Genomic DNA, 27,472 nt, shown 5'->3' on the forward strand with positions numbered 1-27,472 from the left:
CAGCTTGAGCATCAGTCCTTCCAAAGAACATTCAGGACTGATTTCCTTTAGGATGGACATGTTGGATCTCCTTGCAGTCCAAGGGACTCTCAAGAGTCTTCTCCAATACCACAGTTCAAAAGCATCAATTCTTCGGTGCTCAGTTCAGTTCAGTTTAGTCGCTCAGTCGTGTCTGACTCTTTGTGACTCCATGAATCACAGCATGCCAGGCCTCCCTGTTCATCACCATCTCCCGGAGTTCACTCAGACTCACGTCCATCAAGTCCGTGATGCCATCCAGCCATCTCATCCTCGGTTGTCCCCTTCTCCTCCTGCCCCCAATTCCTCCCAGCATCAGAGTCTTTTCCAGTGAGTCAACTCTTCTCATGAGGTGCCTAAAGTACTGGAGTTTCAGCTTTAGCATCATTCCTTCCAAAGAAATCCCAGGGCTGATCTCCTTCAGAATGGACTGGTTGGATCTCCTTGCAGTCCAAGGGACTCTCAAGAGTCTTCTCCAACACCACAGTTCAAAAGTATCAATTCTTCAGTGCTCAGCCTTCTTCACAGTCCAACTCTCACATCCATACATGACTATTGGAAAAACCATAGCTTTGACTAGACAGACCTATGCTGGCAAAGTAATGTATCTGCATTTTAATATGCTGTCTAGGTTGGTCATAGCTCTTCCTCCAAGGAGCAAGTGTCTTTTAATTTCATGGCTGCAGTCACCATCTGCAATGATTTTGGAGCCCCCCAAAATAAAGTCTGTCACTGTTTCCCCATCTATTTGCCATGAAGTGATGGGACCAGATGCCATGATTTTAGTTTTCTGATGTTGAGTTTTAAGCCAACTTTCTCACTTTCCTCTTTCACTTTCATCAAGAGGCTCTTTAGTTCTTCTTCGCTTTCTGCCATAAAGTGTGGTGTCATCTGCATATCTGAAGTTATTGATATTTCTCCCGGCAATCTTGATTCCAGCTTGTGTTTCATCCAGACCAGCATTTCTCATGATGTACTCTGCATACAAGTTAAATAAGCAGGGTGACAATATACAGCCTTGATGTAGTACTTTTCCTATTTGGAACCAGTCTGCTGTGCCACGTCCAGTCCTAACTGTTGCTTCTTGACTTGTATACAGATTTCTCAGGAGGTAGGTCAGGTGTTCTGGTACTCCAATCTCTTTAAGAATTTTCCACAGTTTGTTGTGACCCACACAGTCAAAGGCTTTGGCACAGCCAATAGAGCAAAAGTAGTTTGTTTGTTTGTTTTTTGGCAACTCTCTTGCTTTTTTGATGATGCAATGGATGTTGGCAATTTGATCTATGGTTCCTCTGCCTTTTCTAAATCCAGCTTGAACATCTGGAAGTTCATGGTTAACATACTGTTGAAGCCTGACTTGGAGAATTTTGAACATTACTTTGCTAGCATGTGAGATGAGTGCAATTGTGCAGCAGTTTGAGCACTCTATGGCATTGCCTTTCTTTGGGATTAGAATGAAAACCGACCTTTTTCAGTCCTGTGGCCACTGCTGAGTTTTCCAAATTTGCTGGCATATTGAGTGCAGCACTTTCACAGCATCATCTTTTAGTATTTGAAATAGCTCAACTGGAATTCCTGGAGAAGGCAATGGCACCCCACTCCAGTACTCTTGCCTGGAAAATCCCATGGATGGAGGAGCCTGGAAGGCTGCAGTCCATGGGGTCACTAAGAGTCGGACAGGACTGAGCAACTTCACTTTCACTTTTCACTTCCATGCATTGGAGAAGGAAATGGCAACCCACTCCAGTATTCTTGCCTGGAGAATTCCAGGGATGGCGGAGCTGGTGGGCTGCCGTCTATGGGGTCGCACAGAGTCGGACACGACTGAAGTGACTTAGCAGCAGCAGCAACTGGAATTTCATCACCTCCACTAGCTTTGTTTGTAATGATGCTTCCTAAGGCCCACTTGACTTCATATTCCAAGATGTCTGGCTCTAGGTGAGTGATCATAGCATCGTGAATATCTGGGTCATGAAGATCTTTTTTGTATAGTTCTTCTGTGTATTCTTGCCATCTCTTCTTAATATCTTCTGCTTCTGTTAGGTCCATACTATTTCTGTCCTTTATTGTGCCCATCTTTGCATGAAATGTTCCCTTGGTATCTCTAATTTTCTTGAAGAGATCTTTAGTCTTTCCCATTCTATTGTTTTCCTCTATTTCTTTGCACTGATCGCTAAGGAAGGCTTTCTTATCTCTCCTTGCTATTCTCTGGAACTCTGCATTCAAACGGGTATATCTTTCCTTTTTTCCTTTGCCTTTCGCTTATCTTCTTTTCACAGCTATTTGTAAGGTCTCCTCAGACAACCATTTTGCCTTTTTCTTGGGGATGGTCTTGATCACTGCCTCCTATGCAATGTCATGAACCTCTGTCCATAGCTCTTCAGGTACTCTATCAGATCTAATCCCTTGAATCTATTTGTCACTTCTGCTGTAAAATCGTAAGGGATTTTATTTAGGTCATACCTGAATGGTCTAGTGGTTTCCCTACTCTCTTCAATTTAAGTCTGAATTTGGCAATAAGGAGTTCATGATCTGAGCCACAGTCACCTCCCAGTCTTGTTTTTGCTGACTGTATGAAGCTTCTCTATCTTAGCTGCAAAGAATGTAATCAATCTGATTTCAGTATTGAGTCTCTGGTGATGCCCATGTGTAGAGTCTTCTCTTGTGTTGTTCCAAGCGGGTGTTTGCTATGACCAGTGCATTCTCTTGGCAAAACTCTATTAGACTTTGCCCTGCTTCATTCTGTACTCCAAGGCCAAATTTTCTGGTTACTTGAAAAGAGATATGACAACTAAATACAAAGCATGATTCCAGACAAAAAAAAAATAACTATAAAGGATTATGGAGTCAACTGAGGAAACTGGAATATGGACAAGAGATTAGACAACAGTATTTTATCAGTATCAACTTCTTGATTTTGATCTTTGTACTATGTTTATGTAAGAGACTGTCCTTGTTCTTAGGAAAGGAGCTTGATATCTTCAGTAAAGGGTATGTGAGATTTCTTTATACTATTCTTGCAAATTTTATATAATTTTGAAATTATATCAAAATTTAAAATTACTATAAAAATTAGTAGCTTGTATTCACTGGCTAGATGAACTTCTAAAGTTGTTCTAAGTTGTGTTATGTGTTTTGTAGATGCATGTGTATATAATTTATATCCTCATAATAAGAATATACTAGAAGGAACATGGTTTTAGTTGAAGTCAAGTGGCTTTGATTGAGATTGTAATGGAAATTCTAACATGAGAGAGATCAGGGACAGGATTATATATTCCTGAAATCATAGTTGCAAACTGTCAGCTGGTGGCAGCAAAGATGAAAGTAAGGGCAAGCCCTATCAAATGTTGAACAGCACAAACATGGAGTCACACACAAATAGGTGTGAGGCCTGACAGACCTGGGCAAACTGCCTCAGCAAATATCTATGATATCTTCCTGCCCTAAAGACTAGTCTAGAATGAGTTGGGACAGGACTCTAGGTTTTCCACATGAGAGTATACTCTAAAGAGAGTAAGTATGGAGTAGAGATCTTATACTCTCTGCCAATTCAGAGCAGAACCAAAATAACACCTTTTCTACCTCCACCCTCAGGACAATGCCAGAAGCAGCTCAGCTTACGGGCAATGTAGAAATAATTTAAGACTCTGTTTTTCAGTAGGGGTGCTATTGCCAGTTTGGATGAGACAACTCTTAGTTCTAGGGACTGTCTTACCTTATGAGCCATCTCCAGTGGCTCACCACCTTTGATTAGTATGCCATTTTGAGCACCTACTCCTGTACCCACCATCACAGCAGTTGGAGTGGCCAGTCCCAGTGAACAGGGGCATGCAATGCATAGAACTGTGATAGAGGCTTGGAAAGCAAAGCGTATTATTGTTTCTGTTCTGGAGATACTTCTGTTGTAGCCCTTGAGAAGAAACATGAATTTTGATTACTGATTTAGAACTGAATAAAACAAGAAGAACAAAGCTTAACTCTAAATAAAACCATAATTCTGGAGTAACACATAATCCTACTTAGCTATCAACATATGTTTTAATTACTAGTAAGAAAACACTTTTTTTCTTTTATGAATATAAGAAATTATTGACATAACTGTAAACAAGTTACAGTTCTAAAATTCAAGATTTCAATTTTGCTGATTCCAGAGTTACACACTATGGAGTGAATATAAAAAACAAGAAAAGTAAGCTTCTCCACTCCCCATATTGAGAATAAGTGTTTTTATTAGGCACTTTCAGAAATAGCTGCAAACATGGGATCTAATTCTCAACATATTTGACCCAAAACAAAAATAATTCTGTCCTTCTGTATACTAAGACCATAAAACTGTCTTTCACACTTCTTTTTGAAGACAATGAAAAAAATCACTCAGTTTGCAAAGGTTGCTTAATTATATCTCAGTAAAATTCTTTTGGACAAAGCAATGTTAATGAGTGCATCTGGTAGTAAAGCTCTTACTGACATTGAATATGTGCTTCCATGAGTAAAAATGATTGATAGTATTATGAGAAATCCCCTAAGACCCTCTGAACTCATGAGAAAAATTCCTGAAGGAAACACATTCCAAAATACTTCTCAGCAATCCTCTTGTTTAGTGAGTATTTAACCAATGAGTGGTGGTTTCGTCACTAAGTCATGTCCAACCTTTGCGACCCCATGTACAGAGGAGCCTGATAGGCTATAGTCCATGGGATTCTCCAGGCAAGAATACTGGAGTGGGTTGCCACTGCCTTCTCCAATTTAACCAATATGAATCATTTCAAGAAACTTTTTAATATTATACTAATGATCACATCATGGAATAGATGTTCTGATTCTACCTGCTCTTTAATTGAAGGGACAAACACTATGAAACAATGTATATATAGGATGGCATTTTTAAAAGAAAAAATACAACAAAGATCTTCTTAGTAATAATGGTTTTACAGTGCTGTATTCTTACTAAGTTCTCAAATACTTTTTTTTACATTTTTATTTTTTAATTTTTTTTTCATTTTTATTATTTTTTTATTTTATTTTATTTTTTTACTTTACAATATTGTATTGGTTTTGCCATACATCAACATGAATCCACCACGGGTGTACATGTGTTCCCCATTCTGAGCCCCTCTCCCACCTCAAATACTTAAACTAAGTGATCATCTAAGAGTTATAGAGAGAGAGAACTGGAAGGTATTTTCATAGACATCTAAGCTTATGCTTTCATATATGTCTTAAATGTATACACTAATTCCAATCCTGAAATTTAGGTATTATTATCACTATGTTACAGATGACAAAACTGAAGATAAGAGAAGTTAAGTGAATTAAAGGTTATATCTCTAACATGAGGCACAGTCCAGGTTTACTATACCACTTTAAATACCATACCATAGAGACTATCATAGACTTTGAGAGAAGCAGACATTAATATTACCTTAATATTGGGACTGGGGGCAGGAGGAGAAGGGGACAAGAGAGGATGAGATGGCTGGATGGCATCATCGACTCGATGGATATGAGTTTGAGTGAACTCTGGGAGTTGGTGATGGACAGGGAGGCCTGGCGTGCTGTGATTCATGGGGTCACAAAGAGTCGGACAGAACTGAGCGACTGAACTGAACTGAATATTACGTTATATTTATAAAGAGTTCAATAAATTACAAAGAGTTTCTAATATATCATTTAACTTTTATGACAACTGCAAGTTATGTTGGATGAGTACTATTAAAATCTCACTTGAGAAAACTGAAGCTCGAAGAGAAATTAAATTGACCTCAGATCACACTGATTGTGACAGAGCTGAGATTTCAAGGTTTTCCTCAATATATCCATAGTCCTTTGTGAAAGCAAAATCATGCTAGGATTGAGACTGTGTATAAAATGTGAAAGGTCAGTATAGGCATCGATTGAGTTCAGTCACTCAGTTATGTCCGACACTTTACAACCCCATGGATTGCAGCACGCCAGGCTTCCCTGTCCATCATCATCTCCCGGAGCTTGCTCAAACTCATGTCCATTGAGTTGGTGATGCCATCCAACCATCTCATCCTCTGCCGTCCCCTTCTCCTCCTGCCTTCAATCTTTTCCAGCAATTGGGTCTTTTCTAATGAGTCGGTTCTTCACATCAGGCGGCCAAAGTATTGGAGCTTCAGCTTCAGCATCAGGAGCTTCAGCTTCAGCATCAGTCCTTCCAATGAATATTCAGGACTGATTTCCTTTAGGATGGACTGATTGGATCTCCTAGCAGTCCAAGAGACTCTCAAGAGTCTTCACCAACACTACAGTTCAAAAGCACCAGTTCTTTAGCACTCAGCTTTCTTTATGGTCCAACTCTCACATCCATACATGACTACTGGAAAAACCACAGTTTGATTAGATGGACCTTTGTCGGCAAAGTAATGTCTCTGCTTTGTAATATGCTGCCTAGGTTGGTTGTAGCTTTTCTTCCAAGGTGCAAATGTCTTAATTTCTTAGGTGCGATCACCATCTGCAGTGATTCTAGAGCCCAAGAAAAGACAGTCTGTCACTGTTTCCACTGTTTCCCCATCTATTTGCCATGAAGTAATGGGACCAGACGCCATGATCTTCACTTTTTGAATGTTGAGTTTTTTTTTTTTTTTTTTTTTTTTTTTTAATTTATTTATTTATTTTTAATTTTTACTTTACAATTCTGTATTGGTTTTGGCATAGATTGACATGAATCCACCACATGTGTACATGCATTCCCAAACATGAACCCCCCTCCCACCCCCCTCCCCACAACATCTCTCTGGGTCATCCCCGCGCGTCAGCCCCAAGCGTGTCATATCCTGCATCAGACATAGACTGGTATTTCGATTCTTACATGTTATTATACATGTTTCAATGCCATTCTCCCAAATCATCACACCCTCTCCCTCTCCCTCTGAGTCCAAAAGTCCGCTATACACATCTGTGTCTCTTTTGCTGTCCTGCATACAGGGTCATCATTGCCATCTTCCTAAATTCCATATATATGTGTTAGTATACTGTATTGGTGTTTTTCTTTCTGGCTCACTTCACTCTGTATAATCGGCTCCAGTTTCATCCATCTCATCAGAACTGATTCAAATGTATTCTTTTTAATGGCTGAGTAATACTCCATTGTGTATATGTACCACAGCTTTCTTATCCATTCATCTACTGATGGACATCTAGGTTGTTTCCATGTCCTGGCTATTATAAACAGTGCTGCGATGAACATTGGGGTACATGTGTTTCTTTCAATTCTGGTTTCCTCTGTGTGTATGCCCAACAGTGGGATTGCTGGGTCATAAGGCATTTCTATTTGCAATTTTTTAAGGAATCTCCACACTGTTCTCCATAGTGGCTGTACTAGTTTGCACTCCCACCAACAGTGTAGGAGGGTTCCCTTCTCTCCACACCCTCTCCAGCATTTATTGCTTGCAGATTTTTGGATCGCAGACATTCTGACTGGTGTGAAGTGGTACCTCATTGTGGTTTTGATTTGCATTTCTCTAATAATGAGTGATGTTGAGCATCTTTTCATGTGTTTGTTGGCCATCTGTATGTCTTCTTTGGAGAAATGTCTATTTAGTTCTTTGGCCCATTTTTTTATTGGGTCGTTTATTTTTCTGGAATTGAGCTGCAGGAGTTGCTTGTATATTTTTGAGATTAGTTGTTTGTCAGTTGCTTCATTTGCTATTATTTTCTCCCATTCGGAAGGCTGTCTTTTCACTTTGCTTATGTTTTCCTTTGTTGTGCAGAAGCTTTTAATTTTAATTAGATCCCATTTGTTTATTTTTGCTTTTATTTCCAGAATTCTGGGAGGTGGATCATAGAGGATCCTGCTGTGGTTTATGTCAGAGAGTGTTTTGCCTATGTTCTCCTCTAAGAGTTTTATAGTTTCTGGTCTTACATTTAGATCTTTAATCCATTTTGAGTTTATCTTTGTGTGCGGTGTTAGAAAGTGATCTAGCTTCATTCTTTTACAAGTGGTTGACCAGTTTTCCCAGCACCACTTGTTAAAGAGATTGTCTTTACTCCATTGTATATTCTTGCCTCCTTTGTCAAAGATAAGGTGTCCATATGTGTGTGGATTTATCTCTGGGCTTTCTATTTTGTTCCATTGATCTATATGTCTGTCTTTGTGCCAATACCATACTGTCTTGATGACTGTGGCTTTGTAGTAGAGCCTGAAGTCAGGCAAATTGATTCCTCCAGTTCCATCCTTCTTTCTCAAGATTGCTTTGGCTATTCGTGGTTTTTTGTATTTCCATACAAATCTTGAAATTATTTGTTCTAGTTCTGTGAAAAATATCGCCGGTATCTTGATAGGGATTGCATTGAATTTGTAGATTGCTTTGGGTAATATACTCATTTTCACTATATTGATTCTTCCAATCCATGAGCATGGTATATTTCTCCATCTATAAACAAATGGGATCTAATTAAAATTAAAAGCTTCTGCACAACAAAGGAAAACATAAGCAAAGTGAAAAGACAACCTTCCGAATGGGAGAAAATAATAGCAAATGAAGCAACTGACAAACAACTAATCTCAAAAATATATAAGCAACTCCTGCAGCTCAATTCCTGAATGTTGAGTTTTAAGCCAGCTTTTTCCACTCTCCTCCTTCACTTTCATTAAAAGGCTCTTTAGTTCTTCTTTGCTTTCTGCCATAAGGGTGGTGTCATCTGCCTATCTGAGGTTACTGATAATGATATCAATAACCTCATTATAGGCATACCTCAGAGATACTGTGGGTTCAGTTTCAGACCACCAAAATAAAGTGAGTCACAAGAACTTTTGAATTTCCAAAGAAGGTAAAAGTTATGTTTATACTATACTATACACTGTGTGTGTTAGCCTCTCAGTCATGTCTGATTCTGCGACCCCATGACAGTAGCTCACCAGGCTCTTCTGTCCATGGGATTCTCCAGGCAATAATACTGTAGTGGGTTGCCATTCCCTTCTCCAGGGGATCTTCCTTACCCGGGGATCAAACCCAGGTCTCCTGCATTTCAGGCAGATTCTTTACCAACTGAGCCATCAGGGAAGCCCATATTGTACACTATACTGTAGTCTATTAAGTATGAAATATCATTATCTCTAAAGAAATACGTTTGGTGTTGATTTAGTCACTAAGTTGTATCCGACTCTTGCGACCCCATAGACTGAAGCCCACCAGGCTCCTGTGTCTATAGGATTTTCCAGGCAAGAATACTGGAGCGGGTTGCCATTTTCTTCTCCAAGGGATCTTCCTGACCCAGGGATTGAACCCGGGTCTCCTGCACTGCAGGCAGTTTCTTTACCAACTGAACTACCAGGGAAGCCCCCAAAAGGCCAAAGAAATATGTATATACCTTATTTAAAAAGTAATGCTGTTGTAAAAATGCCATCAATAGACTTGACACAGGGCTGACACAAACGTTCAATTTGTAAAAAACACAATATCTGCAAAGCGCAATAAAGCAAAATGTACTAAAACAAGGTATGCCTGTACTTGCTTTGGGAAAATAACAAGTTATAATGAAAAAAAGCTTTCCAAAAGGAAATCTTTTATGTCTACAGAAATGCAAATGTTATTCTTATCAGCTTTTCACTCCAGTCTGTTAAAGATACCAGTAATTATTAAAGTTATTTTCAAATTAATTACTTATGCAAAAGATTCATAAACTGTTTTATATATGATAAAGAGATGTTTATAAGTCACTCACGGGAAAGTAGGTTTCCACAAGTTCAAAATTCAGAAATCCAATTATAATCCAAACCAAAAGGGTAGCAATGGAAATAATAACAATAAAAGGAACAAAGTAGCCACTGAGTTTGTCTGCAAACTGCTGGATAGGAGCCTACAATTAAAAAAATAATAATAATGATATGTATGTGCAAGTCTCTTGTTTTGATAATGAATACAGTAGTATTGAGCAGAAATATTTTAATAAACTCCATATTAATACAACTGGAATTAAACAAAGGAACCTATCAAAACTAGACCAAGATTTATACTGAGTGGGCTTTAATGAAAATACTTTCTGTTTCTAGGGAGTTAAGTTACCTTTGATGTTTGTGCCTCCTCTACAAGTTTGACAATTTGAGAAAGGGTTGTGTCTGCTCCAACATGGGTTGCACGGATAAGGAGTGACCCATTCTGGTTAATGGAACCAGCAATCACTGTGCTTCCAGATTTCTTTGCCACAGGCATTGCCTCTCCTATGGAAGGAAAAAAGATAGATTTAGGGAGCATAAGTAAATACTATCTTGAAATACACCATTATTTGTTAATTATCAAAAAATCATCTAGAAAGGAGATACTTCCTTCATGCAACAGAATCTGGACAAACACCTAGGTGAAAATTGCCTGACTTTTTCCTTATGCCAGTTCTGGGCCAAACCCCAGGGATATATATATCTTAAACTGGAAAAACCTAATGTGCTAACTCTTTTGGTAGGTACTTTTGGAACTCCACACTAGTCTTAGATCATTGGTTCTCAACCTGTTCCCAAGGAGCATTTATAAATGTAAGAGAGTTCTTGTCTGTAGTAACTACGGATGGGGCACAGGGTATTGCTACTCCAACTCAGTGGGTCAGGATCAGGGATACTAAATGTACCATAATGTACAGGATAGTCAGACAGAACTAAGAACTATCCCATCCAAATAAGCGATAGCACCCCTACTGAGAAATGAAGAATCCTAAATTATTTTCACATGCTGTTCATAAGCTGAGCCTCTTCTGGTACTATGATAAGGATTGAGGTAGGAAAGGTATTAGTTTGGTTCTGCTTTAGATTGGCCTTAGTTATCTAAGATCTCTAAAACTACTCCAGGTCCATTCTTTTTAGAGCTGACCCTGATGTTGAAAACATGGAGTCCTATCCCAGCTAAGACTAGATGGGTCGTTAGGGCAGGAACTCAGGAAAATTTGTCAAAGTGTATTGGGCTCTCCAGCAGGAATATGACAACTTCTTCTGGTTATACATTCTAGTAATTAACAATCCTCAGTGAAAAAGAGCCTTCATAGCATAAGGAAAATCACAAAGTAAATCTGCAGAAATTGATTTAATAAGGTTTTAAAAATAACTCATATCCTCTATGCTTATTATTTATTCAGTCCACAGTTTTTATAAAAAGCTCTTCACCTTTCATGTGATTTTTAATTAATACTTTGGATTCACTTCACCTTCATGTCATGATACTCTGAAAGATCATACCTGTGATGAGGGACTCATCTACCATAGAATGTCCTTCAATAACACGCCCATCCACTGGAAACTTGCCTCCTGGAACCACTTTAATAATGTCTCCACGTTGTACAAGTTCCACATCCACTTGCTCTTCACTACATATGAGTTAAAACAAAAGTTACTATGAAAATCTGCTTCTCCCTCTGATCTTTCCATGCAAGTTTTATGGTTCACATCACGCTTATGGCCCCATTAACTGCTACCAATGGAAGTTAGAACCAACACTTGAATTAGGAACTACAATGTCAGTCTTTCCTTTTCATTGTTGGGGAATAGCTTAGTACCTGCACAAAGTAGCACTGTAAATATTTGTTGAATAGTCATTGAACAAATACATGAAAGCTTTAGAAATAAAGTAATAGGTTTTATTTAACAAAACCACTTATTTACACGATTTTATAAGGACAGAAATGAGAAATACAAAAGAATGAAATATAATCAAGTCTTTAGCTCTAACTTTCAGTTTACAGGTAATATAGGAGTTATAGAACAAGTTAAATGATTCCAGAAGGAAACAGAGACAAACGGACTATGGGATATTTTCAGGGAAAACTGACAGATGTTTCTTTAACAAGTTAAACGTATGGAAAGAGGGAGGAGCAACAAGAAATGAGGGAGGGAGAACTGGAGAGGAGTTGTTCTAGATTAAAACAAACATGTCAGGAGAAAGACAAACTGTATGATGTGTGTGCGTGTGTGTATGTGTTCAGTTGTGTTTGATTCTTTGTGACCCCATGGCCTGTAGTTTGCCAGGCTCCTCTGTCCATGGGATTCTCTGGATAAGAACACTGGAGTAGGTAGCCATTTTCTTCTCCAGCAGATCTTCCTGACCTAAGGATCAAACTCACATCTCCTGTACTGGCTGTACTGTGCTTATTCACTCAGTTGTACCCAACTCCCTGTGATCTTTACCACTGCACCACAAGTTCTTACGCTGTATGACATCACTTATTATATATGTAGAATCTAAAAAATACAACAAACTAGTGAATATAATAAAAAAGAATCAGATTCACGGATACAGAGAACAAACTAGGGGTTATCAGTGGGGAGAGGGAAGGGTGAAGAGCAACACTGGTAAGGGATTAAGAGGTACCAACCATTAGGTACAAAAAAACCTACAAGTATATATTGTTCAATATGGAAAATATAGCCAGTATTTTATAGTAACTACAAATGGGGTATACAACCTTTTAAACTGTGAATCACTATACTATATACTTGCAACACATAATATCATACATCAACTATAACTCAAGTAAAAATTTAAAAAAATACATGTTAGTCAAATGCAATAACACATGGACTTTGAATTCCATTTTAAACAAAGAAACTCAAAACATTTTGGAGACAATAGGAGAAATGTTAATAAGGACTGTGTATTAGACCATATTAAAGAATTATTGTTCATTTTCTTAGATGCAATATGGTATTATAATTATATAAGAATATGTCTTTTTTTAAAGATACAATAGGAATATTGGCAGTATAACCATATGACTGGGATTTACTTTAAAATTCTACTACAACAAAAGAAAGATAGATCATACAGATGAAGTAAAGTGTGGCAAAATGTGAATAATTGTTAAATCTTGGAGAAAGATTATGTGGGTTTATTATACCCTTCTCTCTGGTGTATGCTCAGTCACCAAGTCATATTCAACTCTTTGCGACCCCATGGACTGTAACCCACCAGGCTCCTCTGTCCATGGAATTTTCCAGGCAAGAATAGTGGAGTGGGTTGCCATTTCCTACTCCAGCAGACCTTCCCAACTCAGGGATAGAACCCATGTCTCCTTCATTGCAGGCAGATTCTTTACCACTGAGCCACCAGTGAAGCCCCACCCTTCTCTCTACTTCTGTGTATATTCAATATCTTTCCTAAAAGGTAAAGAAGAAGAGGAATAATGAAGATAAATACCTCAAGAGGATATTATCAGAGTCAAGAGTTACAATAGTTGCTTCTGTAGCTTGTAGTGAAATTAGTTTGGCAAGAGCCTCTGATGTTTTGCCCTATAAATTAAAACACACATGTAAACAATGCCAAGGAAGAAAAAGTCTTATGTAAAATAAAGATATAATCTTTAACATTTACCTAAGAGACCACTTTAGGAATGTTAATTAGTTCATATCAGATGTCTGACTTTGAAAATAAAAAGTACACAAGATATAAAATATATTATTAGGCATAATTCATAAAAAATAATGTATAATAAGAAAAACATCAGAACCCAATAGGTACAAAGGCAAAGGACATAAATAAGCAATTCATTTAAGAAGAAATATAATACCTGATGTGTAGAATAATGTTTATTACTGATACTAACAGAAGAAATGAAAACTAGAGCAACTCTATGATACCATTTAATACCTAGTAACTTGGCAAAAATTTAGATAGGAATCGGTGCTGATGAAGTTGTAGTAAAACTACTTACATACTCTTGATGGCAAAAATTGTTAAGATTAATAGCATGAGCGATAGAATATTTATGTCCTTTAATCATATCTTTTGTAATTTATCCTAAGATATTAATTCAACAGAAATAACTATTAAACATGAATATGTTTAATGCAAGATTATCTAAAATTAAACACTGGAAACAATCTAACTTAGAACAAAAGCAGAATGGTTTAGTAAATTATAGCACAATGACTTGAGAGAGTATTATTTAGAAATACTGAATAATTATCTAGACTGCAAAAATAGGGGAAAAACCTTAAAATGTTAAGGGTACAAAGTGGTATATATACCGTATTTGCCACTCTGTAAAATATAAAAGAATATGGAATAGGATTGGAAAGTTATTTCCATTATAACATGGGACTGTGGGTGAATTTTTTTCCATCGTTATTTTATATCTTGTGGTCACATCAATTTTTCCATTAATAATGTGACATAAGTAAAATGTGCTTGTGTTGTGCTGCTGTTTGGTTTGCTCAGTCATGTCCAACTCTTTCAACCCTTTGGACTATAGCCCATCAGGCTCTTCTGTCCATGGCATTTCCCAGGCAAGAATACTGGAGTAGGTTGCGGTGCCTTATGCAGGGGATCTTCCTGACCCAGGGATCAAACCACTGGCAGGCAGATTCTTTACCACTGACCCACCAGGAAGCCCTCCAAAGGCATACTTAACCAAAAATACTGCTAAAATAAGAATATTTCTTTTAGTACATGGTTAACAACATAAATCAATGTATATTTCCAATAATTGGTCTAGAAAATATTATAGTCATTTATCTACCCAAGATTTTTAACCAATGTCACCCTTTTTTACTTTACCTTTGCTACATGTTCCAGCCACCGGCCTAGTGCAATAAACACAAACAGCATAGGAGGTGTGTCAAAGAAAGTAACAGGGTTCACTTTGGCTCTCTCATACATTGCAACCAGAAGAATAACCAAAGAGTAAGCAAATGCAATGGTTGTTGCCAGCACAATCAATACATCCATATTTGCAGTTTTATGCTTCAGTGCTTTGTAGGCCTGAATATAGAAGTGCCAGCCTCCAAAAAACTGTAATACAGAAACAGTGATCAGTGCTTTTCTTAAAAAAGCTGACATTCACATTTATACCTCAATAACTAAGATAAACTATCAATGTTAACTTCCTTCGGCTTTTATCTAATCCATAAACAACTAAGGAGAATTTTTTTTTAGCCACACCACGTGGCTTAGTTCCTCCATCAGGGACAGAACCCAGGCCATGGAGAAATTCCCCTAGAGCTTTTTTAAAGCTGAAACAAAAGTGTTTGTAGTTTAGCAGATACATGTGTGTAGGGATTCAAATTGCTGTAAAGCCCTTGGCAGCCATCCTCAATGATTTAATGAATATTCCATAATATAAAGAAAGTCAAATGATTCTTGGATTTTTCTTTTGAAGCTAGCAAAAACAAGAACTAGGGAAAGAATTACATTCTTTGACAATGATTTTTTTATATAAAACTCGCCTTCTTTTCAAAATTCAACCTGAATGGTACATCACAAGCTACTGGCTTTGTCCACTGTTTTCATTAGAATGCATAACTGAAAACTTATTTTTCATTAGTTAGAGAAACATACTAGGATGTTTTAAAAATCATTATTGTTTTTTATGAGGATCAGAAAAAGGAATAAATCTATTAGAAGTGTTCCAAAGGAAAAATTTATCTGAAAAGAAGAGTTGAAAACATATCAAGAATAATGAACTTAAGTGCCATGGAAAAATAATAAAAATAATATCACTGTTATGATTATTTAATAGAATAAATAAATAATAAATATGCTAAAATAAAATATATCATATAAAATAATTTTAATGAAAATATAAAGAAATAACATTTTATTATTATAATAACTGTAAATATGAAGTTGTACAGAGTGGCAGATATGAATGCCAAATTCATATCTAAATACAAACTGAACTCTTATTATCTGCTCTGTCATTAAACAATATCCTTTAGGGATTAAAATGAAATTCATTATCTACTTTAATCCTCAGTTTAAAATTATTTTTGTAAAGCATCCAGCATAAAATGATCATACTTCTGACCAGTATTTGTCATACAATTGAAAATAGCCTCACCTACTAGTTTTGACTAGTTTTCATTATTAACAAATATACTTGCTAACATTTCACTTGCCTGTACAGGAACACACAATAAAAAAGATAGCAAATTCATAATGGACAATCCTGGCAGGATCTGGCGCTCCAGGAACATAGAAGAATGAATACTGATCATTTCTTCTTGGCTCATGTTCTGACTATGGTGAAGACTTGCAAGATGGTGGTCCATAACCATCATATATATCATCAGTCCCATTACAGGTATACAGAAAAACAGGCTCACAAGAAAGGCCCGTCGCCATCTAATATAGAAAAGAAAGATCATTTGAGTAAACATCTAATGGTTAAAGATTCTGTGTACCATAGCAAAACATAACTTGTGACCAATTCCCACCCAGTGTAAGGATGCTATTGAAAAAATAACTGACATGCTAACAGTATGTTAAATTTGTAACATAAATCAAAATCTGATTTTTATTGACACTCCAAAAGTACTTACTGTCTTATTTCTCGTTTATGGTCTAGGTGGCTTGCTGACCGGTCCTTCTTGACCAAAGAAGCTTCAAAACCCAAGCTCTAAGGAAATTCATGAGAAAACAATTATTTCTCTGAATTTATAAACATTATGTACAGAAATTTTAAGCTGTGGCATTGTCATTAAGAATAATTCAAGTGCAAATCACTATGGGGAATATAAAGGTGCTTCCTTCTCTTGCATGCCCAGTCGTATCTGACTGTTTTGATGCCTCAGACTGTAGCCACCAGGCTCCTCTGTCCATGGAATTCTCCAGGCCAGAGTACTGGAGTGGGTTGCCATTTCCTTCTCCATTCCTTCTCTTAATTATCTTTGTTTCTAGTCTTTCATCAAAGAAATAAATGTTTCCTCAATTCTAGTTAATATCTACCCTACTATTTCCAAATTATTGATTTAATTCAAGCGTAGTTGTCCTCAGTAGAGGTTCTTCTATCAAAAAGTAAACTAAAGCCTCTAATAAATAATTTTGGAAAAAAAAAAGCAGAAATCTATTGCTTTGTTAAGCTGACAAACTGTATGATGATCTAATAATGACAGAACTCAGCAGTAAAATCATAAATCTTACACTTGGACAAGCATCTACTAGTACTGATGTATATTGTAGAAAGTGAAAGTGAAGTTGCTCAGTCGTGACCAACTCTTTGTGACTCCATGGACTGTAGCCTACCAGGCTTCTCTGTTCGTGGAATTTTCCAGGCAAGAATACTGGAGTGGGTTGCCATTTAATCAGTTTATTTTTACTCTTAGTTTTGACATCTATCTATCCATCCATACATCCCCAAGAGCACAGAAAACTGAATGATAGTCCATAAAAGTTAGCACCATGCTAAACATATTATTCAAGGCTTTGCATATGTAGTCTTTATTCTAGCAGTTCTAGCAGTTCTAGCAGAAATAAATAACAAGAATGAAACTTTTCCTCAATAAAATAAAGTACTGAAAGAAAATTATACCTACATAAGTTTCATATGAACATAGTAACATACACTATATTTTCAGCTGCTAGGGAAAATGCTGCCTTCTTATATTTTTTGACAGTGTAGCACAGAGAAAAGAGCAAGCATGAACACTGGAGTCAGGAAGATTAGGCTCAAATCCCTGGCATGACACTTACTAGCTTATGTGACTTTGGGGAAGTAACTTAACATCTCATAACCTGAGTTTCCTCACCTACAAAATGAAGACGACAGTACTGTTGTGAGAATTAAATCAAGAGCTGAAGCTTTGCAATTTGCGTAACTGGCACATAGAAGATACTCGAAAATGCTAGTTTCACAAATATGTTAATGGTACTACTGTCTACATTAACAGAATCTTATCTAAATGATTAATATGCTTTTTAGGTCATTAGAACAACAATGCTACACCACATTGAAACAATACACGCTATACTTCATAAGTACTGCCATTTACGAGTTACTGAAGAATACGGGATGAATTTGTCACAATGAAAAAGGTTTGGTCTTTTGTATTTCTTACTTTAACTAAGGTATAAGTTAAAGCTTTGACCTAACAAACAATATAGCATCTAGCAGGATGTTTCGCTTTTGTAATGATTAATATGAATTTTACTCAAAAGAAATTATCCTTTACTTATATTTTCTAAACATTTTAAATGACCTGAAGTTCTACTTCAAGTCCCATCCTGATTAATACTATCAATGTGCCTTTAGCTAATTCCTCCTGACAAAGTCCAAAAAATAAAAAATAAAACGGTAACACATGCTTATTAAATTTTGAGACAATTATTACCTATAAACAAAGGAATCAGATTTTTTTCATCATTTCTTTCTGATATAAACCAGAAGTGATCTGAGGGAGTGCTGACTGGATAGGTAAGAACATGGAAATGTAAAGTCTTGAACTTACTTCAATTGTATGAATAATATCTCTGGGACCAATAATTTCTGGATCATATTTAATATGTGCTTTGTTGGTTGCCAGGGCCACAGAGCAGTAGAAGATCCCTCTGTGTTTTGTGAGGGTAGACTCTATTTTATGGACACAGGAGGCACATGTCATTCCTCTCACCTGTTAAAGACAAAGGCTTTGTTATTCAGAAATGCACTTATTTCCCTCCATGAAACGTGTTATTACTTTAAACTGAAAGAAATCCTATAACATGGTATTAACACAAAAAATCTTATCTGCACTATTAATATGCTTTAGATACGACCATTAGATCACTGTTTTTATATCACATTGAACAAAGATATGGTCCCAGCTACAAAAGTTAAGGGCTTCCCAGGTGGCGCTAGTGGTAAAAGAACCTGGCTGCCAATGCAGAAGATGAAAAAGATGCAGGTTTCATCCCTGGGTTGAGAAGATCCCCTGGAAAAGGAAATGGCACCTTACTCCAGTATTCTGGCCTGGAGAATCCCATGGACAGAGGAACCGGGTGGGCTACAGTCCATGGGGTCACAGAGAGTCAGACATAACTGAAATGACTTAGCTAGCAACAGGTTAAACAGAAGAGGATCTCATTAAAAGTCTCCCTCTTCCTGTTACACTCACTGATAGAGGATTTGACAACTATCACTGTTTCTTGTATTCAGTGCCTTGTTTCCCTCTAAATTTTTCTCACCCTGCTCAGTTCAGCTCAATTCAGTGACTCATTCATAACCAACTGTTTGAGACCCCATGGACTGCAGCACGCCAGGCTTCCCTGTCCATCACCATTTCTGGGAGCTTATTCAAACTCATGTCCATCGAGTTGGTGATGCCATCCAACCATCTCATCCTCTATTATCCCCTTCTCCTCCTGCCTTCAATCTTTCCCAGCATCAGGGTATCTTCAAATGAGTCAGTTCTTCCCATCAAGTAGCCAAATAATCGGAGTTTCAGCTTCAGCATCACTCCTTTCAATGAATATTCAGAACTGACTTCCTCTGGATGGACTGGTTGGATCTCCCTGCAATCCAAGGGACTCTCAAGAGTCTTTACCAACACCACAGTTCAAAAGCATCAATTCTTTGGCACTCAGCTTTCTTTGTTGGCAAATGTCTCTACTTTTTAATATGCTGTCTAGGTTGGTCATAGCTTTTCTTCCAAGGAGCAAGTGTCTTAATTTCATGGGTGCAGTCACTATCTGCAGTGATTTTGGAGCCCAAGAAAATAAAGTCTCTCACTATTTTCATTGTTTCCCCATCTATTTGTCCTGAAGTGATGGGACCAGATGCCATGACCTTAGTTCTCTGAATGTTGAGTATTAAACCAACATTTTCACTCCACTCTTTCACTTTCATCAAGAGGCTCTTTAGTTCTTCACTTTCTGCCATAAGGGTGGTGTGATCTGCATATCTGAGGTTACTGATATTTCCCCCAGCAATTTTGATTCCAGCTTATGCTTCATCCAGCCCAGCATTTCTGATGATGTACTCTGCATATAAGTTAAATAAGCAGGGTGACAATATACAGCCTTGACGTAATCCTTTTCCTATTTGGAACCAGTCTGTTGTTCCATGTCCAGTTCTAACTGTTGCTTCTTGACCTGCATATAAGTTTCTCAAGAGGCAGGCCAGGTGGTCTGGTACTCCCATCTCTTTAAGAATTTTCCACAGTTCGTTGTGATCCACAAAGTCAAAGGCTCTAGTGTAGTCAATGAAGCAGATGTTTTTCTGTAATTCTCTTGGTTTTTCAATGATCCAACTAATGTTGGCAATTTGATCTCTGGTTGCTCTGTGTGTTCTAAATCCAGCTTGAACATCTGGAAGTTCAGGGTTCACATACTATCTCACATACTGAGAATTTGGAGCATTACTTTGCTAACATGTGAGATGAGTGCAGTTGTGCGGTAGCTTGAGCATTCTTTGGCATTGCCTTTTTCTGGGATTGGAATGAAAACTGACCTTTTCCAGTCCTGTGGCCACTGCTGAGTTTTCCAAATTTGCTGGCATATTGAGTGCAGCACTTGCACAGCATCGTATTTCAGGATTTGAAATAGCTCAACTGGAATTCCATCACCTCTACTAGCTTTGTTCATAGTGATGCTTCCTAAGTCCCACTTGACTTCACATTCCAGGATGTCTGGCTCTAGGTGAGTGATCACACCATCATGAATATCTGGGTCATGAAGATCTTTTTTGTATAGTTCTTCTGTGTATTCTCACCACCTCTTCTTAATATCTTCTGCTTCTGTTAGGTCTATACCATTTCTATCCTTTATTGTGCCCTCCTTTGCATGAAATATTCCCTTGGTATCTCTGATTTTCTTGAAGAGATCTCTAGTCTTTCCAGTTCTATTGGTTTCCTCTATTTCTTTGCATTCATTGCTGAGGAAGGCTTTTTTCTCTCTCCCTTCTATTCTTTGGAACTCTGCATTCAAATGGATATATCTTTCCTTTGCCTTTCACTTTTCTTTTCACAGCTATTTGTAAGGCCTCCTCAGACAGCCATTTTTCCTTTTTTGCATTTCTTTTTCCTGGAGATGGTCTTGATCCCTGTCTCCTCTACAATGTTACAAACCTCCGTCCATAGTTCTTCAGGCACTCTATCTATCAGATCTAATTCCTTGAATCTGTTTGTCACTTCCACTGTAAGGGATTTGATTTAGGTCATACCTGAATGGTCTAGTGGTTTTCCCTACTTTCTTCAATTTAAATCTGAATTTGGCAATAAGGAGATATGATCTGAGCCACAGTCTGCTCCCAGTCTTGTTTTCGGTGACTGCATAGAGCTTCTCCATCTTTCTGCCAAGATTATAATCAATCTGATTTTGGTATTGACCATCTGGTGATGTCCATGTGCAGAGTCTTCTCTTGTGTTGTTGGAAGATGGTGCTTGCTATGACCAGTGCGTTTTCTTGGCAAAATTCTATTAGCCTTTGCCCTGCTGCATTTTGTACTCAAAGGCCAAATTTTCCTGCTACTCCAAGGTATCTCTTGACTTCCTACTTTTGCATTCCAGTCCCCTATAATGAAAAGGAGACATCTGTTTTTGGTGTTAGTTCTACAAAGTCTTGTAGCTCATCACAGAACTGTTCAACTTCAGCTTCTTCAGCATTAGTGGTTGGGGCATAGACTTGGATTACTGTGATATTGAATGGTTTGCCTTAGTAATGAACAGAGTTCATTCTATCGTTTTTGAGATTGCATACAAGTACTGCATTTCCCTGGTGGCACAGAGGGTAAAGTATCTTCCTGCAATGCAGAAGACCCGGATTCAATCCCTGGGTCAGGAAGATCCCCTGGAGAAGGAAATGGCAACCCACTCCAGTATTCTTGCCTGCAGAATCCCAGGGACAGAGGAGCCTGGCAGGTTATAGTACATGGGGTCACAAAAAGTCAGACACGACTGAGCGACTTCACTTTCTTTTCTTTCACTGCGTTTCTCTTTCGTTGACTATGAGGGCTACTCCATTTCTTCTAAGGGATTCTTGCCCACAATAGTAGATATAATGGCCATCTGAGTTATATTAACCCATTTCAGTCCATTTTAGCTCGCTGATTCCTAAAATGTCAATGTTCACTCTTGCCATCTCCTGTTTGACCACTTCCAATTTACCGTGATTCATGGACCTTACATTCCAGGTTCCTATGCAGTATTGTTCTTTACAACTTGGAATTTACTTCCATCACCAGTCACAATCACAACAGGGTGTTATTTTTGCTTTGGCTCTGTCTCTTCATTCTTTCTGGAGTTATTTCTCTACTGTTCTCCAGTAGCATATTGGGCACCTACTGGCCTGGGAAATTCATCTTTCTGTTTCCTATCATTTTGCCTTTTCATACTGTTCATGGGGTTCTCAAGGCAACAATACTGAAGTGGTTTGCCATTTCCTTCTCTAGTGGACCACCCTGCTAAAGCATATGTATGTATGTAGGTATGTATGTACATATATATGTATGTATGTTCATATATATCCTTTAGTATTACTTCTAGTGAAGGTTAATAAATGACAAAAGTGTTCTACCTTTCTCCAAAAATGTATTTTGTCCTATGTCTTGAGTAAAGTTATAAACTCTACAGTGGAAGGGCAGGACTTCTGGAATGACTGTGCAAGGAGTTCAGCAAATCCTTGCCCCAAATGGCAATGATTAAACTGCAAAGTTTAATCACTGGACAAAAGTTTCAAAACCCAACCACTGAAATATTATGAGAAGTAACCAAAAGGATTATGTAACAACTTACAAAGTATTTATTCAAGAATATCCACTAAAAGAACATCATCAATAGCAGAGGAAGGATTTCTGAAAATTCTCCCCTCCCTAAAAGCAATGAGAAAATCTGCAAAAGTTGTCAGTACCAACTATTTCAGAAAAGTTAGAAAGTTGGTGGGAATGAAAATTGCTGCAGCCACTATGTAAAACAAGATGGATCTTCCTCAAAAACTAAAAATACAACTACCATATGACCCAGCAATTCCACTTTTGGGTACAAATACAAAGAAAGCAAAAACACTAGTTCACAAAGATACAAGTATCTCAATGTTCATAGCAGCATTATTTACAATAGCCAAGATATCGAAGCAACTTAAGTTCCATCAATAGACGAATGGATGAAGAATATGTTGTATGTATGTATATGTGTATATACACACACACACACACACACACACACAGGGGAATACTACTCAACCACAAAAAGAATGAAAATTTGCCATTTGCAACAGCATGAATGGAGTTGGAGGATATCATGCTTAGTAAAATAAGTCATACAGAGAAAGATGAATACTCTATTTTATCATGTATATGTGGAATCTAAAAAATAAAACAAATGAATATAATGAACAGGAACAGAACCATAGAGAACAAATTAGTGGTTATCAATGGGGAGAAAGTAGGGAAGAGGGACAATATAGGGGTAGGGATTAAAAGGAACAAACTACTATGTACAAAATAAGCTATAAGGATATATTGTACAGCACAGGATATAGAGCCAATATTTTACAATAACGTTAAACAGAATATAATCTGTAAGAATTCTGAATCACTATTCTATATACCTGAAACTAATATAATATTGTAACCCAACTACACCTCAATTTTAAAAAAACTGATTAAAAAAGAAGTGGAAATTAAAAGCTTACAGCAATACAGGAAGCATTTATTCAAAACAATCAGATAAATTACAGGAAAATAGTAAGCTATGTGGCATTACAATTTGCTTTATTCCCATCCCCTCTCTCCAGCTCGGTGGTAGCTATGAAGACAAACAGGCCACAATCATGGTGAAAAACAGCATCAGGGGAGCCACCAGAGAGAAAAAAAAGGATTGGCATGTCTTCAAAGTCTCATTCCCATAGAACTGCCGTTATTTGACCTGTCTGATGGTTCTCTGAAATATTCCACTTGCAAAGCTGTCTGTCTGTCCCCGACCATCTCAGTGCATACAAAAAGCCTTTTCCCCAGGAGAATTTGTCAAAACAATTAGGGGAAATTATTTAACCTTATGGCTGCCTGAGCCAATGGATAACAGCTGGGGAAAACAACAGACTAACAAAAGACCCTAAAAGGGAAAAAGCTGGGAAGGAAGATGTCCATAAGAGTTCCAGCACATTCCTAGGAATCTAGAAGACCATGCACATGCATAGGGCTATGCACATGTTCAGGGCTGTGTGTATCTTTAGAAAAGAACTGAAAGAGCCCTAAGTTCTCACCTCAGGCTGACCTTTAGGCTCTGTAGAAGCAGGAATTGAAGTTTAAGGCAAAACTGACAACTGCTTGGCTGAGTGTTCAAGGCATGCCTCAACATTTACAAAGAGCTATTTAGCAAAGACTTGGATCCTTTTTTTTCTTTTAAAAAAAAAATATTTATTTTTTAACTGAAGGCAACTGGTTTACAGAATTTGTTGATTTCTGTCAAACCTCAACATGAATCAGCCATAGGTATACATATATACCTATATGTCTGCTCCCTCTTGAAACTCCATCTGATCTCCCTCCCCATCCCACCCCTCTAGGTTGATACAGAGCCCCTGTTTGAGTCCCCTGAGACATACAGCAAATTCCCATTGTCTATCTATTTTACATACAGTACAGTAAACAAAAACAAGACCAGGAGCAGACTGTGGCTCAGATTATGAACTTATTACCAAATTCAGACTTAAATTGAAGAAAGTAGGGAAAACCGCTAGACCTTTCAGGTATGACCTAAATCAAATCCCTTATGATTATACAGTGGAAGTGAGAAACAGATTTAAGGGCCTAGATCTGATAGATAGAGTGCCTGATGAACTATGGAATGAGGTTTGTGACACTGTACAGGAGACAAGGATCAAGACCATCCCCATGGAAAAGAAATGCAAAAAAGCAAAATGGTTGTCTGGGGAGGCCTTACAAATAGCTGTGAAAAGAAGAGAGCCAAAAAGCAAAGGAGAAAAGGAAAGATATAAGCATCTGAATGCAGAGTTCCGAAGAATAGCAAGAAGAGATAAGAAAGCCTTCTTCAGGATCAATGCAAAGAAATAGAGGAAACAACAGAATGGGAAAGACTACAGATCTCTTCATGAAAATTAGAGATACCAAGGGAACATTTCATGCAAAGATGGGCTCAATAAACGACAGAAATGGTATGGACCTAACAGAAGCAGAAGATATTAAGAAGAGGTGGCAAGAATACATGGAAGAACTGTACAAAAAAGATCTTCACGACCCAGATAATCATGATGATGTGATCACTAATCTAGAGCCAGACATCTTGGAAAGTGAAGTCAAGTGGGCCTTAGAAAGCATCACTGTGAACAAAGCTAGTGGAGGTGATGGAATTCCAGTGGAGCTGTTTCAAATCCTGAAAGATGATGCTGTGAAAGTGCTGCACTCAATATGCCAGCAAATTTGGAAAACTCAGCAGTGGCCACAGGACCGGAAAAGGTAAGATTTCATTCCAATCCCAAAGAAAGGCAATGCAAAAGAATGCTCAAAGTACCACACAATTGCACTCATCTCACACGCTAGTACAGTAATGCTCAAAATTCTCCAAGCCAGGCTTCAGCAATACGTGAACCATGAACTTCCTGTTGTTCAAGCTGGTTTTAGAAAAGGCAGAGGAACCAGAGATCAAATTGCCAACATCCAATGGATCATAGAAAAACCAAGAGTTCCAGAAAAACATCTATTTCTGCTTTATTGACTATGCCAACGCCTTTGACTGTGTGGATCACAATAAACTGTGGAAAATTCTGAAAGAGATGGGAATACCAGACCACCTGCCCTGCCTCTTGAGAAATCTGTATGCAGGTCAGGAAGCAACAAGTTAGAACTGGACATGGAACAACAGACTGGTTCCAAATAGGAAAAGGAGTATGTCAAGGCTGTATATTGTCACCCTGCTTATTTAACTTATATGCAGAGTACATCATGAGAAACGCTGGACTGGAAGAAACACAAGCTGGAATCAAGATTGCCAGGAGAAATATCAATAACCTCAGATATGCAGATGACACCACCCTTAGGGCAGAAAGTGAAGAGGAGCTAAAAAGCCTCTTGAGGAAAGTGAAAGAGGAGACTGAAAAAGTTGGCTTAAAGTTCAACATTCAGAAAACGAAGATCATGGCATCCGGTCCCATCACTCCATGGGAAATAGATGGAGAAACTGTGGAAACAGTGTCAGACTATTTTTGGGGGGCTCCAAAATCACTGCAGATGGTGACTGCAGCCATGAAATTAAAAGACGCTTACTCCTTGGATGAAAAGTTATGACCAACCTAGATAGCATATTGAAAAGCAGAGACATTACTTTGCCGACTAAGGTCCGTCTAGTCAAGGCTATGGTTTTTCCTGTGGTCATGAATGGATGTGAGAGTTGGACTGTGAAGAAGGCTGAGCACCGAAGAATTGATGCTTTTGAACTGTGGTGTTGGAGAAGACTCTTGAGAGTCCCTTGGACTGCAAGGAGATCCAACCAGTCCATTCTGAAGATCAGCCCTGGGATTTCTTTGGAAGGAATGATGCTAAAGCTGAAACTCCAGTACTTTGGCCACCTCATGTGAAGAGTTGACTCATTGGAAAAGACTCTGATGCTGGGAGGGACTGGGGGCAGGAGGACAAGGGGACGACAGAGGATGAGATGGCTGGATGGCAACACTGACTCAATGGACGTGAGTCTGAGTGAACTCCAGGAGATGTTGATGAACAGGGTGGCCTGACGTGCTGCGATTTATGGGGTCGCAAAGAGTCGGATGCAACTGAGCGACTGAACTGAACTGAATGTAAGTTTCCATGTTACTCTCTCCATACATCTCACCCTCTCTCCTCCCCTCTCCCCATGTCCATAAGTCTGTTCTGTATGTCTGTTTCTCCATTGCTGCCCTGCAAATAAATTCTTCGGTACCATCCCTCTAGATTCCATATGTATGTGTTCAGTTCAGTTCAGTTCAGTTCAGTTCAGTCGCTCAGTTGTGTCCGACTATTTGTGACCCCATGAATCGCAGTACGCCAGGCCTCCCTGTCCATCACCAACCCCCAGAGTTCACTCAGACTCACGTCCATTGAGTCAGTCATGCCATCCAGCCATCTCATCCTCGGTCATCCCCTTCTCCTCCTGCTCCCAATCCCTCTCAGCATCAAAGTCTTTTCCAATGAATCAACTTTTCGCATGAGGTGGCCAAAGTACTGGAGCTTCAGCCTTAGCATCATTCCTTCCAAGGAAATCCCAGGGCTGATCTCCTTCAGAATGGACTGGTTGGATCTCCTTGCAGTCCAAGGGACTCTCAAGAGTCTTCTCCAACACCACAGTTCAAAAGCATCAATTCTTCGGCACTCAGCCTTCTTCACAGCCCAACTCTCACATCCATACATGACCACAGGAAAAACCATAGCCTTGACTAGACGGACCTTAGTCGGCAAAGTAATGTCTCTGCTTTTGTATATGCTATCTAGGTTGGTCATAACTTTCCTTCCAAGGAGTAAACGTCTTAATTTTATGGCTGCAATCACCATCTGCAGTGATTTTGGAGCCCCCAAAAAATAAAGTCTGACACTGTGTCCACTGTTTCTCCATCTATTTCCCATGGAGTGATGGGACCGGATGCCATGATCTTCGTTTTCTGAATGTTGAACTTTAAGCCAACTTTTTCAGTCTCCTCTTTCACTTTCCTCAAGAGGCTTTTTAGCTCCTCTTCACTTTCTGCCCTAAGGGTGGTGTCATCTGCATATCTGAGGTTATTGATATTTCTCCTGGCAATCTTGATTCCAGCTTGTGTTTCTTCCAGTCCAG

General features: G+C 38.3%; 1 protein-coding gene across 1 annotated transcript in view; it reads right to left on the reverse strand.

Annotated features, from left to right (window-relative positions):
* The window catches only part of ATP7A (ATPase copper transporting alpha), a 79,386-nt gene that overhangs the window by 14,732 nt on the left and 37,182 nt on the right, over nt 1-27,472 (reverse strand). The window contains exons 6-14 of the mRNA XM_040265647.1: nt 18,188-18,349; nt 16,283-16,359; nt 15,860-16,085; nt 14,520-14,753; nt 13,161-13,252; nt 11,207-11,334; nt 10,050-10,204; nt 9,709-9,843; nt 3,737-3,931 (exon numbers count right to left, since the gene is read on the reverse strand). Coding sequence (XP_040121581.1) covers nt 3,737-3,931; nt 9,709-9,843; nt 10,050-10,204; nt 11,207-11,334; nt 13,161-13,252; nt 14,520-14,753; nt 15,860-16,085; nt 16,283-16,359; nt 18,188-18,349 — 1,404 coding nt within the window. The remainder of the gene's footprint in view (nt 1-3,736; nt 3,932-9,708; nt 9,844-10,049; nt 10,205-11,206; nt 11,335-13,160; nt 13,253-14,519; nt 14,754-15,859; nt 16,086-16,282; nt 16,360-18,187; nt 18,350-27,472) is intronic.

This window comes from Oryx dammah, unplaced genomic scaffold, assembly GCF_014754425.2.
Source record: "Oryx dammah isolate SB20612 unplaced genomic scaffold, SCBI_Odam_1.1 HiC_scaffold_23, whole genome shotgun sequence".
NCBI classification, from domain to species: Eukaryota; Metazoa; Chordata; class Mammalia; order Artiodactyla; family Bovidae; genus Oryx; species Oryx dammah.